This window comes from Bufo bufo, chromosome 6, assembly GCF_905171765.1.
Source record: "Bufo bufo chromosome 6, aBufBuf1.1, whole genome shotgun sequence".
NCBI classification, from domain to species: Eukaryota; Metazoa; Chordata; class Amphibia; order Anura; family Bufonidae; genus Bufo; species Bufo bufo.
Window position 1 is genome coordinate 168189288 of NC_053394.1, and position 13880 is coordinate 168203167.

Sequence of the window (13880 nt, forward strand, 5' to 3'; positions counted from 1 at the left end):
TTGTTACATTTTGTACTTGTATCTTTTGTGATATTCTGTGGATCCATATATCTCTATTGGTTGTGTGTATCCTCAGGATAGGTCATCAGTATCAGATCAGTGGGGATCCGACTCCTGACACCCCTGCTGATCAGCTGTTTGAAGAGGCCACGGCGCTCACAAGAGCTCTGATGAGCACTGCGGTCTCTTTATAGTTTACCAAGCAAAGCGCCATACATAAGACAGCAGCGATGCTTGGTATTGCAGCTCATCTCCTTTCACTTGAATGGGACTGAACTGCAACTAGGCCTTGTGACTGATATACAGTGACATCACTGGCCTCCCAACAGTTGATGGGCAGGTGTCCCGGGAGGACACCAGCCGATCTGTTATTGATGACCTATCCTAAAGATAATCTTGTACACCTTGCTGGTACTGTATTACACTGCAGTTTCTCTGCACGAGAATCTGCGTGGAAAAACTATGTGTAATCCGAAATCAGTGCAGGCAGGCTATGTGTGAATGTGTTGTTTGTGCAATATTTCTTTTGGGAACCCACTTAAAATTTTGCCCAGGGCCACACTTTGTCTAAAACCGGCCCTGACTGATAGGGTCGCATAGCATTATATTCATTTATGCTGCTATGTAACTCTTAGGCCTCTTGCACACGAACGTGTGCTACCCGTGCTGCAAATTGCGGTCTGCAATGCATGGGCACCGACCGTGGGCCAGCTGCATGCGGATCGCATCCGTCCGTTCTGCAAAAAGATAGGACAAGTTCTCTCTTTTGGCGGAACGGAACCCCACAAAAGCACTCCGTAGTGCTTCCGTTCCGTATCTCCGGATTTGTGGACCCATTCAACTGAATGGGTCCACATCTGTGATGCAGAATGCACACGGCCGGTGTCCCGTGTATTGCGGACCCGCCGTATGCGGGCCGCAATATGGCCACGGAGGACACACGGCCCTGTGCAAGAGGCCTTAGAGTTCTGGAATGTATTGAATAACAGTGACAGCATTATGTCAGTGTTATACAATACATTCCAGAACTCTAAGTCAGGGTGGGAGCTCTCGCAGACGCACTCTACGAGTTCAACGTATTGAACTTGTTTGTGTGAAACCAGCCTAAGACAATAATGAAGTCTCTTCATATGACACATTACAGTTTGCTGCTGTGCACCACTCAGGTCACTCTCCTACCGATGTGATCTTGCACATGCGCATTAATAAGTAGAACCGAAAATAATTTCTCAAACAATGAGAAAATCATATGTGAGAATTAACTCAATGCATCCGAAAAACAACAAAACACATATGCATGAATAATAAATTTTATTGAATAGTCACATAAAGGACAACAACATAGACAATAATGGGTAAAAATAATGAACAAGTTGCAGTAATGTAGTGGCACTGTGGACCAGCGCGTCACCAAGGTCCCAGATAATGAGTCTATCCCAAAAGCGTACGTCAACTGTTGGTCCGAGTAAGCCTAATGGCGAATGTCTGAGAAAATAATCTCATAACCGGACCACAGAATGGCGTAAGCACACAAATAATATAAATGACACAGTGCTGGCCTAGTTGTAGGTGTGGATGGGTGCAGTGTGTGGATAGAGTTATTCACACACAGTAGCTAATGTAATTGCAACATGCACCCAACACCCAAACGTACAGCCAGCACGGCAACATGCATAATAGTAACAATTGTAGAAAAATGTAAGGGGAACCAACCTGGAGACCTGGGTGAGCGCACCCCTGACGCGCGTTTCGCACAGCTTCCTCAAAAGGGGCGTGTCTATTCGGCCAGCACACCGAGCTTTAAATACTGTCACAGCTGAGAGTGCGCCCTGAGCCTATCACAACATGCCGAAATAATTAATATTGCTCTCTCACCTGCGCCCATACTGGGCTCACCTATCGGAGCTCCGACGTCACTACCGCCCGACGATTACCATCCTCTCTACACACAGTCTAGCAGCGCAACGTCACTTCCGCCCATACTCTAGGTGGAATGTGGTATGTCACTACCGCCCACAACCCAGCATCACTTCCGCCCATACTCATTAGCGGTACCAATATCGCGATATCCCCGTCAGGGGTAAGCTCGACCCAAAGTCCATCAGCTAAGTGAGAGGTATATAACATATATAAGATATACAAAATGGGAGATATTATACAGACATACGGCTCATCATTTATTGCACTACATTAACCAGTACAATATCTGTATAATATCTGTACATGGAACATAGCTAAGGGGATATCATGAAGAAGTGAAATTATGATCAATGTGGGTGGTGCATGGGCAGGGGGGCAGAAAAGTCTGTCACCCACCCAAACACCAATCCAAAACATTGAAACAGAGTGAACCATGATAAGACAATGATTAATAATAATAAATAAGTGAGACAACTAAATCCATCGTATACATAATAAATAATAAAACAATTTTTTATAAAGTTTTTTGTAGTGTATCATGATTGGTAATAATAACATGATTAGTAAGTGCATACAGATATTAAAAAGACAATAGTAATATTGTGGCAATATGGCCAGACCCAATGATCCACCTAAAAGACATGCCATATATATGTATATATATATGCATGTGTATAATATATACGTGTGTCCCAACTTTCCTTACAATGATAAAAATTGTCAGTAGCATAGTATCTCAGTGTATGACACCCGTACTTTTGAAGTGTCACATATAGATTATAAATTATCATTACATAATATACACAAATATACTAAATACAGTGTTAAAGTGACTAAGTGAAAGTGCTCAGTGCGCATGCAGTGCAAAGTGAAAATATATATGCAAGGCTCATATTAATGCCCTGCAAAACATCTGTGAAAATGGTAAAGGAGATGAAGACAAAAAACCCCCAAGATTACGAACGACACCATAACTGTCTATCCGTACATAGATAAAAGGTCATCAATTGCACATCATGTATCCAGGGTATAACCACCCCATACAGTGTGGTCATTATCTTTATACGGATCCTCCCAGGCGACACATCAATGTTGACAGGAATCGGACACACTCTCTCAATCTGTAACACATAAAACTGCGTCAATGCCTCTCGAATACGACACAGAATAAATCAGGACCTATTAAAATACAAGAATACAATAAAAACATTAAAATATCAAATCAGTTAAAACCAAAAAAGTCCTGGGCATTGGACCCAGACCAGGAGTAGATGGAACACAGAACGCCTATAATCTGGACCAAGGGCACCGAGGAGCACACCAACAAAGCATGATTGTTAACTAGAAAGGAATCCCTGGGGAAAGCGGGGAGGGGGGGGGGGGGGAAAGCGGGGAGGGGGGGGGGAAAGGGGGGGGGGGGGAGAGGGGGAAAAAAGGGGGGTGGGAAAGAGGGGGAAAGGCAGGGAGGTGGGAGGAAAAAAGGGGGGGGGGGGGAAAGGGAGGGGAAAAGGGGGGGGGAAAAAAGGGAAGGGGGGGGGGGAAAGGGGGGGGGGAAAGGGGGGGGGGGGGGGAAAGGGGGGGGAGAGGGAAGGGAGGGGGAAGGGGAGAGAAAAGGAAGATGCGAAAGGTAGAGGAGGAAGGAAGGAGGGGGAACTATCCAATAGTTGCACCATCTACAAAAATGGCGCAAAGCTATTCCCCTCATTCAGCCCAAAAGGTGCAACTGTATTTAACAGGAATATCCATTTTGTTTCCTTTTGGGCTAATGTTTTCTTCCAATCTCCTCCTCTTGGGGAAATCAGTACACGATCCACACCCCTAATTCTGAGTAGGGTACTATCCGAGTTATGTTTTTCTTTAAAATGTCTTGGTAAGGTCTTTAATTGTATGACATCTTGTTCCTCTCTTGCTGCCTCAATGGCCAGTACATGTTCCCTGACCCTTCTTCTTAATTGCCGTGATGTCAATCCCACATAGATGAGGTTGCATGGACATATGGCCCAATATACAACCCCAATGGTTGTGCACGTAATGGTGTGTGTAATTTTGAACACTTTGTCCCCTGCCGCATTATGGAAATGGGTTGCTCTGTCCATATTAGTGCAGGCAACACACTTCCCACATTCTTTACTCCCCCATGGTGGCCCTTTGCTACCAAACAGCCCCCCTTCCTTTCGGACATAAAAGCTGCGGACCAATTGGTCCCGAAGATTCTTAGCCCTCCGGAACGTTGTTGAGGCATGTGGGGGTATCACCTCCTGTAGCTGGGGGTCAGAGGACAATATATTCCAATATTTACTTAATGCCATATTCACTTCTTTCCACTTACTAGTGAATCCCGTAATGAACCTGATCTGTTGTGAGTCTTGCCGAGTGTGTTTCTTATGGAGTAGGTCACTTCTCTTTGAAAGTCGTGCTCGCTTGTAAGCCGTCTCTATGCACCGATTTCCATATCCTCTCTCTTCAAACCTTCTTTTTAGGTCCTCCGCCTGTACCTCAAACAGACTATCAGATGAGCAAATCCTGCGCGCACGCAGGAATTGCCCCACCGGTATACTCCTTATCAGGTTACCTGGGTGTGACGAGCCTGCGTGTAACAGTGCATTCACGGAAGTTCCCTTGCGGTACAGGTTGGTACCCAGATGTCCATTGGCATCCACCTGGAAGATCACGTCTAAGAACTCTATATCCGTACGGGCCACCTTAAATGTGAGTTTGATATTCTTAGAGTTGTTATTCAATACCCGGATATAGTTCACAAATTCCTCCTCCGTCCCCTGCCAGATAATCAGTATATCATCGATATACCTACCCCAGTATTGAACCTTACTGGACTCTGGCAGGGGACTGGATTGGAGGATGTCCCTCTCCCACAGCCCCAGGAACAAATTTGCATATGAGGGTGCACATGCCGCCCCCATTGCAGTGCCCTGGAGCTGTAGGTAGAAGGACCCCCCAAAAAGGAAGAAATTATGGGTAAGGACATAATTGAGAAGGATTAAAATAAAATCGCACTTCTCCTTACCCATAGTTGTGGTCCTCAAAAAGAATTGCGTAGCTTCCAACCCGTCATGATGTCTGATTGAGGTATACAGAGACTCCACGTCACATGTAGCAATCAACATGTCAGGTTCCAAGTGTATGCCCTCCATTTTTCTTAAGATGTCCGTCGTGTCCTTTAAGTGTGTGGGTAACCCCTCCACCAGTGGCTGCAAAAAATGGTCAATGTATTTACAAACTGCATCATTTAAACCATTCACCCCCGATACAATGGGCCTGCCAGGGGGTTTCATCGCATCCTTATGGACCTTAGGTAAAAGGTATAAGGTTGGGATCACAGGATGATCAGGCAACAAGTGGGAGATCTGTTTCCTTGAAATAACCCCTTGTTCAAATCCAGATTGCAGGATGACCTCCAAATCCTGCTTGAATTTTATTAGGGGATTAAATGTTAGTTTTTTGTAACAGTTGACATTTTGTAACTGTCTTTGTACCTCTTTCTCATACATACGCGTGGGCCATATCACAATATTGCCGCCTTTATCAGCCTGTTTTAGGACCACATCATCCCACTTCCCAATCTCTTTCAGTGCTTGTCTCTCACCAAACGTGCAATTATCTCTCCCTTTTTGGTCAGAGATATGTGAAAGTTCGTTTCGGGGTTTTTTGTCTTCATCTCCTTTACCATTTTCACAGATGTTTTGCAGGGCATTAATATGAGCCTTGCATATATATTTTCACTTTGCACTGCATGCGCACTGAGCACTTTCACTTAGTCACTTTAACACTGTATTTAGTATATTTGTGTATATTATGTAATGATAATTTATAATCTATATGTGACACTTCAAAAGTACGGGTGTCATACACTGAGATACTATGCTACTGACAATTTTTATCATTGTAAGGAAGGTTGGGACACACGTATATATTATACACATGCATATATATATACATATATATGGCATGTCTTTTAGGTGGATCATTGGGTCTGGCCATATTGCCACAATATTACTATTGTCTTTTTAATATCTGTATGCACTTACTAATCATGTTATTATTACCAATCATGATACACTACAAAAAACTTTATAAAAAATTGTTTTATTATTTATTATGTATACGATGGATTTAGTTGTCTCACTTATTTATTATTATTAATCATTGTCTTATCATGGTTCACTCTGTTTCAATGTTTTGGATTGGTGTTTGGGTGGGTGACAGACTTTTCTGCCCCCCTGCCCATGCACCACCCACATTGATCATAATTTCACTTCTTCATGATATCCCCTTAGCTATGTTCCATGTACAGATATTATACAGATATTGTACTGGTTAATGTAGTGCAATAAATGATGAGCCGTATGTCTGTATAATATCTCCCATTTTGTATATCTTATATATGTTATATACCTCTCACTTAGCTGATGGACTTTGGGTCGAGCTTACCCCTGACGGGGATATCGCGATATTGGTACCGCTAATGAGTATGGGCGGAAGTGATGCTGGGTTGTGGGCGGTAGTGACATACCACATTCCACCTAGAGTATGGGCGGAAGTGACGTTGCGCTGCTAGACTGTGTGTAGAGAGGATGGTAATCGTCGGGCGGTAGTGACGTCGGAGCTCCGATAGGTGAGCCCAGTATGGGCGCAGGTGAGAGAGCAATATTAATTATTTCGGCATGTTGTGATAGGCTCAGGGCGCACTCTCAGCTGTGACAGTATTTAAAGCTCGGTGTGCTGGCCGAATAGACACGCCCCTTTTGAGGAAGCTGTGCGAAACGCGCGTCAGGGGTGCGCTCACCCAGGTCTCCAGGTTGGTTCCCCTTACATTTTTCTACAATTGTTACTATTATGCATGTTGCCGTGCTGGCTGTACGTTTGGGTGTTGGGTGCATGTTGCAATTACATTAGCTACTGTGTGTGAATAACTCTATCCACACACTGCACCCATCCACACCTACAACTAGGCCAGCACTGTGTCATTTATATTATTTGTGTGCTTACGCCATTCTGTGGTCCGGTTATGAGATTATTTTCTCAGACATTCGCCATTAGGCTTACTCGGACCAACAGTTGACGTACGCTTTTGGGATAGACTCATTATCTGGGACCTTGGTGACGCGCTGGTCCACAGTGCCACTACATTACTGCAACTTGTTCATTATTTTTACCCATTATGCGCATTAATAAGCAGCAAGGTCGCAGCCATATCAGTTTTGGTCAAATCCCGGATAGGGAAGTGGGCCAATGATTTACAAACAGTAAGTCATGTGGTGTCCAGCATGCTGTGGTAGGTGTCGGAGAATTGAAGTGATTGAGTCGCTCCTGGTATATATTCCCTACAGCAACTCCACGAGACAGTGGACTAGTTCGCTAGTGAGATGACTAGGATAGAGTGCTGAGTAGCATAGAATGGAGCTGCTGAAGGGAGAAACTGCCAGGAGCAACTCCAATCTAGACAGATCACTGCTGACATGACTAGAATGGAGTTGCTTTCAGAAGATTGACCTATAATAAAGAATAGATACTTACCTGCCAGATCCCTCTCCGGTTCTCCTAACTGTGAAGGTGACATTGCGTCGATAAAGCATGACTACTGCAGCCAATAACTGTACGCTTCAGTGCACCTCTAAAGCCAGTGATTGGCTGCAGTGGTGACATCACATGTTGTTCAAATGTCATTACCGGTTTAGCTGGGAAAACTATGCACTGCAGGGAAGACTGGTGTGTTGGCACAGGATTTATCAGGTATGTAATCATCTATACAATGTATGGTGCTGTGTATGGAGAGCTCTGGAGAGCTGTAGCTACCTGAAACGGTGGGGGTACCAGGACTAAGGCCCCTCCACCTAATGTGATAATGATGACCTATGTCAATTCCTGGATTCCATTTAAATTAGCCTGTATTGCTGCAAACTGATATATGGTCACAGCAAAATCTTTGCTTTTATTCATATGCAAATTAGGTGAATGGAGCACTGGGGAGTTGGCCTAGTCTCTCGGAGCATCGATTCACCCCCTTCTCTTCCCATCATGGTCTCATTGACAGGGTCAGGCATCCTCATTGTTCGGAAGCCTGGCCTTGAAATCTTGTGCTTGTACTGGTGAGACTTCTTCAGCGCATGTGCAACGGATCTCACAAGGTTCTCCCCGCGGAAATCTGCACTAAGTAAGCCGCTATGATGTTAATCTTCTCCCAGAAGCATCTTCCCCTTTGGGAGGCAGTTGACATCAGCACATGCGCATGACAGATCTCAGTGCTGAGAGCCTCGTGAGATCAACTGTAAATGAGCTGTATCCTGTGTCCGTCTGCGATTCAAGCCACAGGTTTCTGCTTTCTTCAGGGCCTAAGCTGCCGCTTCCTAGTGCAGGTGAGCGCAATAACATCACCGCAACCTCCTGCTCCAGGCCACATGACTATGTCACTGTGGCGTTTGTGACCTGTGCAGGAGGTTGCGATGATGTCTACTGCCTCATAGACTCTAGGCCTTCTCATGACAGAAGCGGGCCTGAGATCACTAAAATACCGCGGTAATTAGGAAATGGTGTAATCACTGCTTCTTAATACCGCAGTATATCATAGACACTGGTTTATCGCCAAATCCTACCTTCAGCACTACAAAACACCATTGACCTCCCTTCAGATCGATCAAAAATACAGTCCTATGTAAAAATGTAAAAAACAATAACACCCCCTGCCGCTAGCCCCTCCAAATACATTACTCCCTTGCCTTCAGCCCCTGCAACATACAGTCCTATCTAAAAAAATAATAATACCACCCCATGCCTTTAGCCCCTCCACCATACAGTCCCATGTAAAATACACTACTCCCCCTGCCTTCAGCCCCTGCACCATATAGTCCCATGTAAAATATGTCACTCCTTCTGCCCTTAGTCCCTCCAGCATACAGTCCCATGTAAAATACATCACTCCCCCTGCCTTCAGCCCCTCCAGCATACCGTCCCATGTGAAATACATCACCCCTTCTCTTCAAACCCCTCTAATATACAGTCCCATGTAAAATACATCGCCCACTTCTCTTCAGACCCCTCTAATATACAGTCCCATGTAAAATAAATTACCCCCTTCTCTTCAGACCCCTCTAATATACAGTCCCATGTAAAATACATCACCCCCTTCTCTTCAGACCCCTCTAATATACGGCCCCATGTAAAAATATCACTCTTCTCTAAAAAGTGCCTTCTCTTGCAAATCCGTAGGACCCGCCACATGCATGTGAAGCCCCGCCCCTTTTTATGACATCATACCAGCCTGAGCCAGGAGAAGCTCCGTTCTAGTCACTACCGTGATTAAGAATCACGTGATTATATGGACGGACGGATTACTTCCGGGGTGAGTCGGTGGCAGCTCAGTGTATGTGTCACTTCGTGAGACATTTCTACTGGATCTTTTATGACATTTTGTATCTCCCTGGTATTCTCTGGAAGGTATCAGCCCCACTGCAGTCTAATGTGATAGGAGATTTATAATACGTTGAGAGCAGAGGCGTGTACCCAAGTATATTCCAGCTGACAGACGTATGTACACGTCCTCTGTCCACATGCATGCAGAACGTACTGCTCCGATACGCAGGATGTCTCTACTGCTCCTGTAAGCACAACATCTCTGCAGTCTCCCTATATGCAGGATGTCTCCATAGTCCCCAATATTCAGTGTCTCTTCTGCCCCCTATATGTAGTCCTCTACTGCCCCCTGTATGTGTTCTGTCTCTACTGCCCCCTATATGTGTTCTGTCTCTACTGCCCCCTGTATGTGTTCTGTCTCTACTGCCCCCTGTATGTGTTCTGTCTCTACTGCCCCCTGATATGTGTTCTGTCTCTACTGCCCCCTGTATGTATTCTGTCTCTACTGCCCCCTGTATGTGTTCTGTCTCTACTGCCCCCTGTATGTATTCTGTCTCTACTGCCCCCTGTATGTATTCTGTCTCTACTGCCCCTATATATGTTTTCTGGATCTACTGCCCCTATAAGTAGTCTGTCTCCTACAGTCAGGTCCAAAAATATTGGGACATCGACACAATTCTAAATTTTTTGGCTCTATACACCACCATAATGGATTTGAAATGAAACGAACAAGATGTGCTTTAACTGCAGACTGTCAGCTTTAATTTGAGGGTATTTACATCCAAATCAGATGAACGGTGCAGGAATTACAACAGTTACATATGTGCCTCCCACTTGTTAAGGGACCAAAAGTAGTGGGACAGGATAATAATCATAAATCAAACTTTCACTTTTTAATACTTGGCTGCAAATCCTTTGCAGTCGATTACAGCCTAGTCTGGAACGCATAGACATCACCAGACGCTGGGTTTCATCCCTGGTGATGCTCTGCCAGGCCTCTACTGCAACTGTCTTCAGTTCCTGCTTGTTCTTGGGGCATTTTCCCTTCAGTTTTGTCTTCAGCAAGTGAAATGCATGCTCAATCGGATTCAGGTCAGGTGATTGACTCGGCCATTGCATAACATTCCACTTCTTTCCCTTAAAAAACTCTTTGGTTGCTTTTCCAGTATGCTTTGGGTTATTGTCCATCTGCACTGTGAAGCGCCGTCCAATGAGTTCTGAAGCATTTGGATGAATATGAGCAGATAATATTGCCCGAAACACTTCAGAATTCATCCTGCTGCTTTTGTCAGCAGTCACATCATCAATAAATCCAAGAGAACCAGTTCCATTGGCAGCCATACATGCCCACGCCATGACACTACCACCACCATGCTTCACTGATGAGGTGGTATGCTTAGGATCATTAACAGTTCATTTCCTTCTCCATATTCTTCTCTTCCCATCACTCTGGTACAAGTTGATCTTGGTCTCATCTGTCCATAGGATGTTGTTCCAGAACTGTGAAGGCTTTTTTAGATGTCGTTTGGCAAACTCTAATCTGGCCTTCCTGTTTTTGAGGCTCACCAATGGTTTACATCTTGTGCTGAACCCTCTGTATTCACTCTGGTGAAGTCTTCTCTTGATTGTTGACTTTGACACACATACACCTACCTCCTGGAGAGTGTTCTTGATCTGGCCAACTGTTGTGAAGGGTGTTTTCTTCACCAGGGAAAGACTTCTTCGGTCATCCACCACAGTTGTTTTCCGTGGTCTTCCGGGTCTTTTTGTGTTGCTGAGCTCACCGGTGCGTTCCTTTTTTTAAAGAATGTTCCAAACAGTTGTTTTGGCCACGCCTAATGTTTTTGCTATCTCTCTGATGGGTTTCTTTTGTTTTTTCAGCCTAATGATGGCTTGCTTCACTGATAGTGACAACTCTTTGGATCTCATCTTGAGAGTTGACAGCAACAGATTCCAAATGCAAATAGCACACTTGAAATGAACTCTGGACCCTTTATCTGCTCATTGTAATTGGGATAATGAGGGAATAACACACACCCAGCTATGGAACAGCTGAGAAGTCAATTGTCCTATTACTTTTGGTCCCTTAACAAGTGGGAGGCACATATGCAAACTGTTGTAATTCCTGCACCGTTCACCTGATTTGGATGTAAATACCCTCAAATTAAAGCTGACAGTCTGCAGTTAAAGCACATCTTGTTAGTTTCATTTCAAATCCATGGTGATTGTGTATAGAGCCAAAAATGTTAGAATCGGGTCGATGTCCCAATATTTATGGACCTGACTGTATATGCAGGATGTCTTTACTATCCTCCTATATGCAGGATGTCTCTACTGCCCCTATAAGTAGTCTGTCTCCTATATGCAGGATGTCTCTACTGCCCCTATAAGTAGGCTGTCTCCTATATGCAGGATGTCTCTACTGCCTTTATAAGTAGTCTGTCTCCTATATGCAGGATGTCTCTACTGCCCCTATAAGTAGGCTGTCTCCTATATGCAGGAGGTCTCTACTGCCCCTATAAGTAGTCTGTCTCCTATATGCAGGATGTCTCTACTGCCCCTATAAGTAGTCTGTCTCCTATATGCAGGATGTATTTACTATCCTCCTATATGCAGGATGTCTCTACTGCCCCTATAAGTAGTCTGTCTCCTATATGCAGGAGGTCTCTACTGCCCCTATAAGTAGTCTGTCTCCTATATGCAGGATGTCTCTACTGCCCCTATAAGTAGTCTGTCTCCTATATGCAGGATGTATTTACTATCCTCCTATATGCAGGATGTCTCTACTGCCCCTATAAGTAGCCTGTCTCCTATTTGCAGGAGGTCTCTACTGCCCCTATAAGTAGTCTGTCTCCTATATGCAGGATGTATTTACTATCCTCCTATATGCAGGATGTCTCTACTGCCCCTATAAGTAGTCTGTCTCCTATATGCAGGATGTCTCTACTGCCCCTATAAGTAGTCTGTCTCCTATATGCAGGATGTCTCTACTGCCCCTATAAGTAGTCTGTCTCCTATATGCAGGATGTCTCTACTGCCCCTATAAGTAGTCTGTCTCCTATATGCAGGATGTCTCTAATGCCCCTATAAGTAGGCTGTCTCCTATATGCAGGATGTCTCTAATGCCCCTATAAGTAGGCTGTCTCCTATATGCAGGATGTCTCTACTGCCCCTATAAGTAGTCTGTCTCCTATATGCACGATGTCTTTACTATCCTCCTATATGCAGGATGTCTCTACTGCCCCTATATGCAGGATGTCTCTACTACCCCTATAAGTAGTCTGTCTCCTATATGCATGATGTCTCTACTAACCCTATATGTAGTCTGTCTCCTATATGCAGGAGGTCTCTACTGCCCCTATAAGTAGTCTGTCTCCTATATGCAGGAGGTCTCTACTGGCACTGCCCCTATAAGTAGTCTGTCTCCTATATGCAGGATGTCTCTACTGCCCCTATATGTAGTCTGTCTCCTATATGCAGGATGTCTCTACTGCCCCTATAAGTAGTCTGTCTCCTATATGCAGGGTGTCTTTACTATCCTCCTATATGCAGGATGTCTCTACTGCCCCTATAAGTAGTCTGTCTCCTATATGCAGGATGTCTCTACTGCCCCTATAAGTAGTCTGTCTCCTATATGCAGGATGTCTCTACTGCCCCTATAAGTAGTCTGTCTCCTATATGCAGGATGTCTCTACTGCCCCTATAAGTAGTCTGTCTCCTATATGCAGGATGTCTCTACTGCCCCTATATGTAGTCTGTCTCCTATATGCAGGATGTCTCTATTATCTCCCTATATGCCGGGCATCTGTACTGTTTGTCTATGTGCAGGACATCTCTACTGCTTCCCCATCCACAATACCTGACTCATCACAGCCTGTGTTAGGGATATACCAGTATTTGGGCTCATGCACCTGACCGTATGTATTCTGCGGTCCGCAAAAAATACAGATGACGTCCGTGTGCATTCCGTATTTTGCGGAACGGACCAGCTGGCCCCTAATAGAACAGTCCTATCCTTATTCATAATGCGGACAAGAATAGAGCATGTTCTGTTTTTTTGCGGAACAGAAATACGGTCATACGGAAACGGAATGCACACGGAGTAACTTCCGTTTTTTTGCAGACCCATTGAAATTAATAGTTCCGCATATGGTCCGCAAAAAAAACGGAATGGACATGGAAAGAAAATTAGTTTGTGTGGACGAGCCCCTATACTGATGCCACTGTATGGAGTGGTGTAAAAATAATAATTTATTAATTTTTTACAATATAATCAGATAGAAGGCAGTGGTTATAAAAGCAGACCTTCCCCCCCCCCCTTCCACACTACTACCACCACCATCCTACTTGGGACCATTAACATATGATCTTCCATTTACTAAAGGATCTGTCCAGATGAACTCTCCTGCACAATGGTCTTTTTCCTGACTGATCCACCGAGGATGGACGTGGACAGAAAAGAGATGGCTGAGACGATATTAGACCTCACGCTGGAGATCATCTACCTGCTGACTGGAGAGGTGAGGGATTCTGACATCACACTTATCTCTGTTAACCCCTTCCTGCAGACACCCTGTCCTTTTGTGGATGCA

General features: G+C 44.6%; 1 protein-coding gene across 3 annotated transcripts in view; it reads left to right on the top strand.

The window, feature by feature from the left end:
- Positions 1-9009: 9009 nt before the first annotated feature.
- LOC121005079 (oocyte zinc finger protein XlCOF7.1-like) overlaps positions 9010-13880 on the top strand; it is a 48307-nt gene continuing 43436 nt past the window's right edge. For 2 of the 3 annotated variants that reach the window (XM_040437611.1, XM_040437612.1), the window contains exons 1-2: positions 9288-9535; positions 13673-13808. In XM_040437611.1, the coding sequence (XP_040293545.1) occupies positions 9465-9535; positions 13673-13808 (207 nt within the window). In that variant the 5' untranslated portion in view covers positions 9288-9464. The other variant, XM_040437613.1, reaches the window with a different exon arrangement.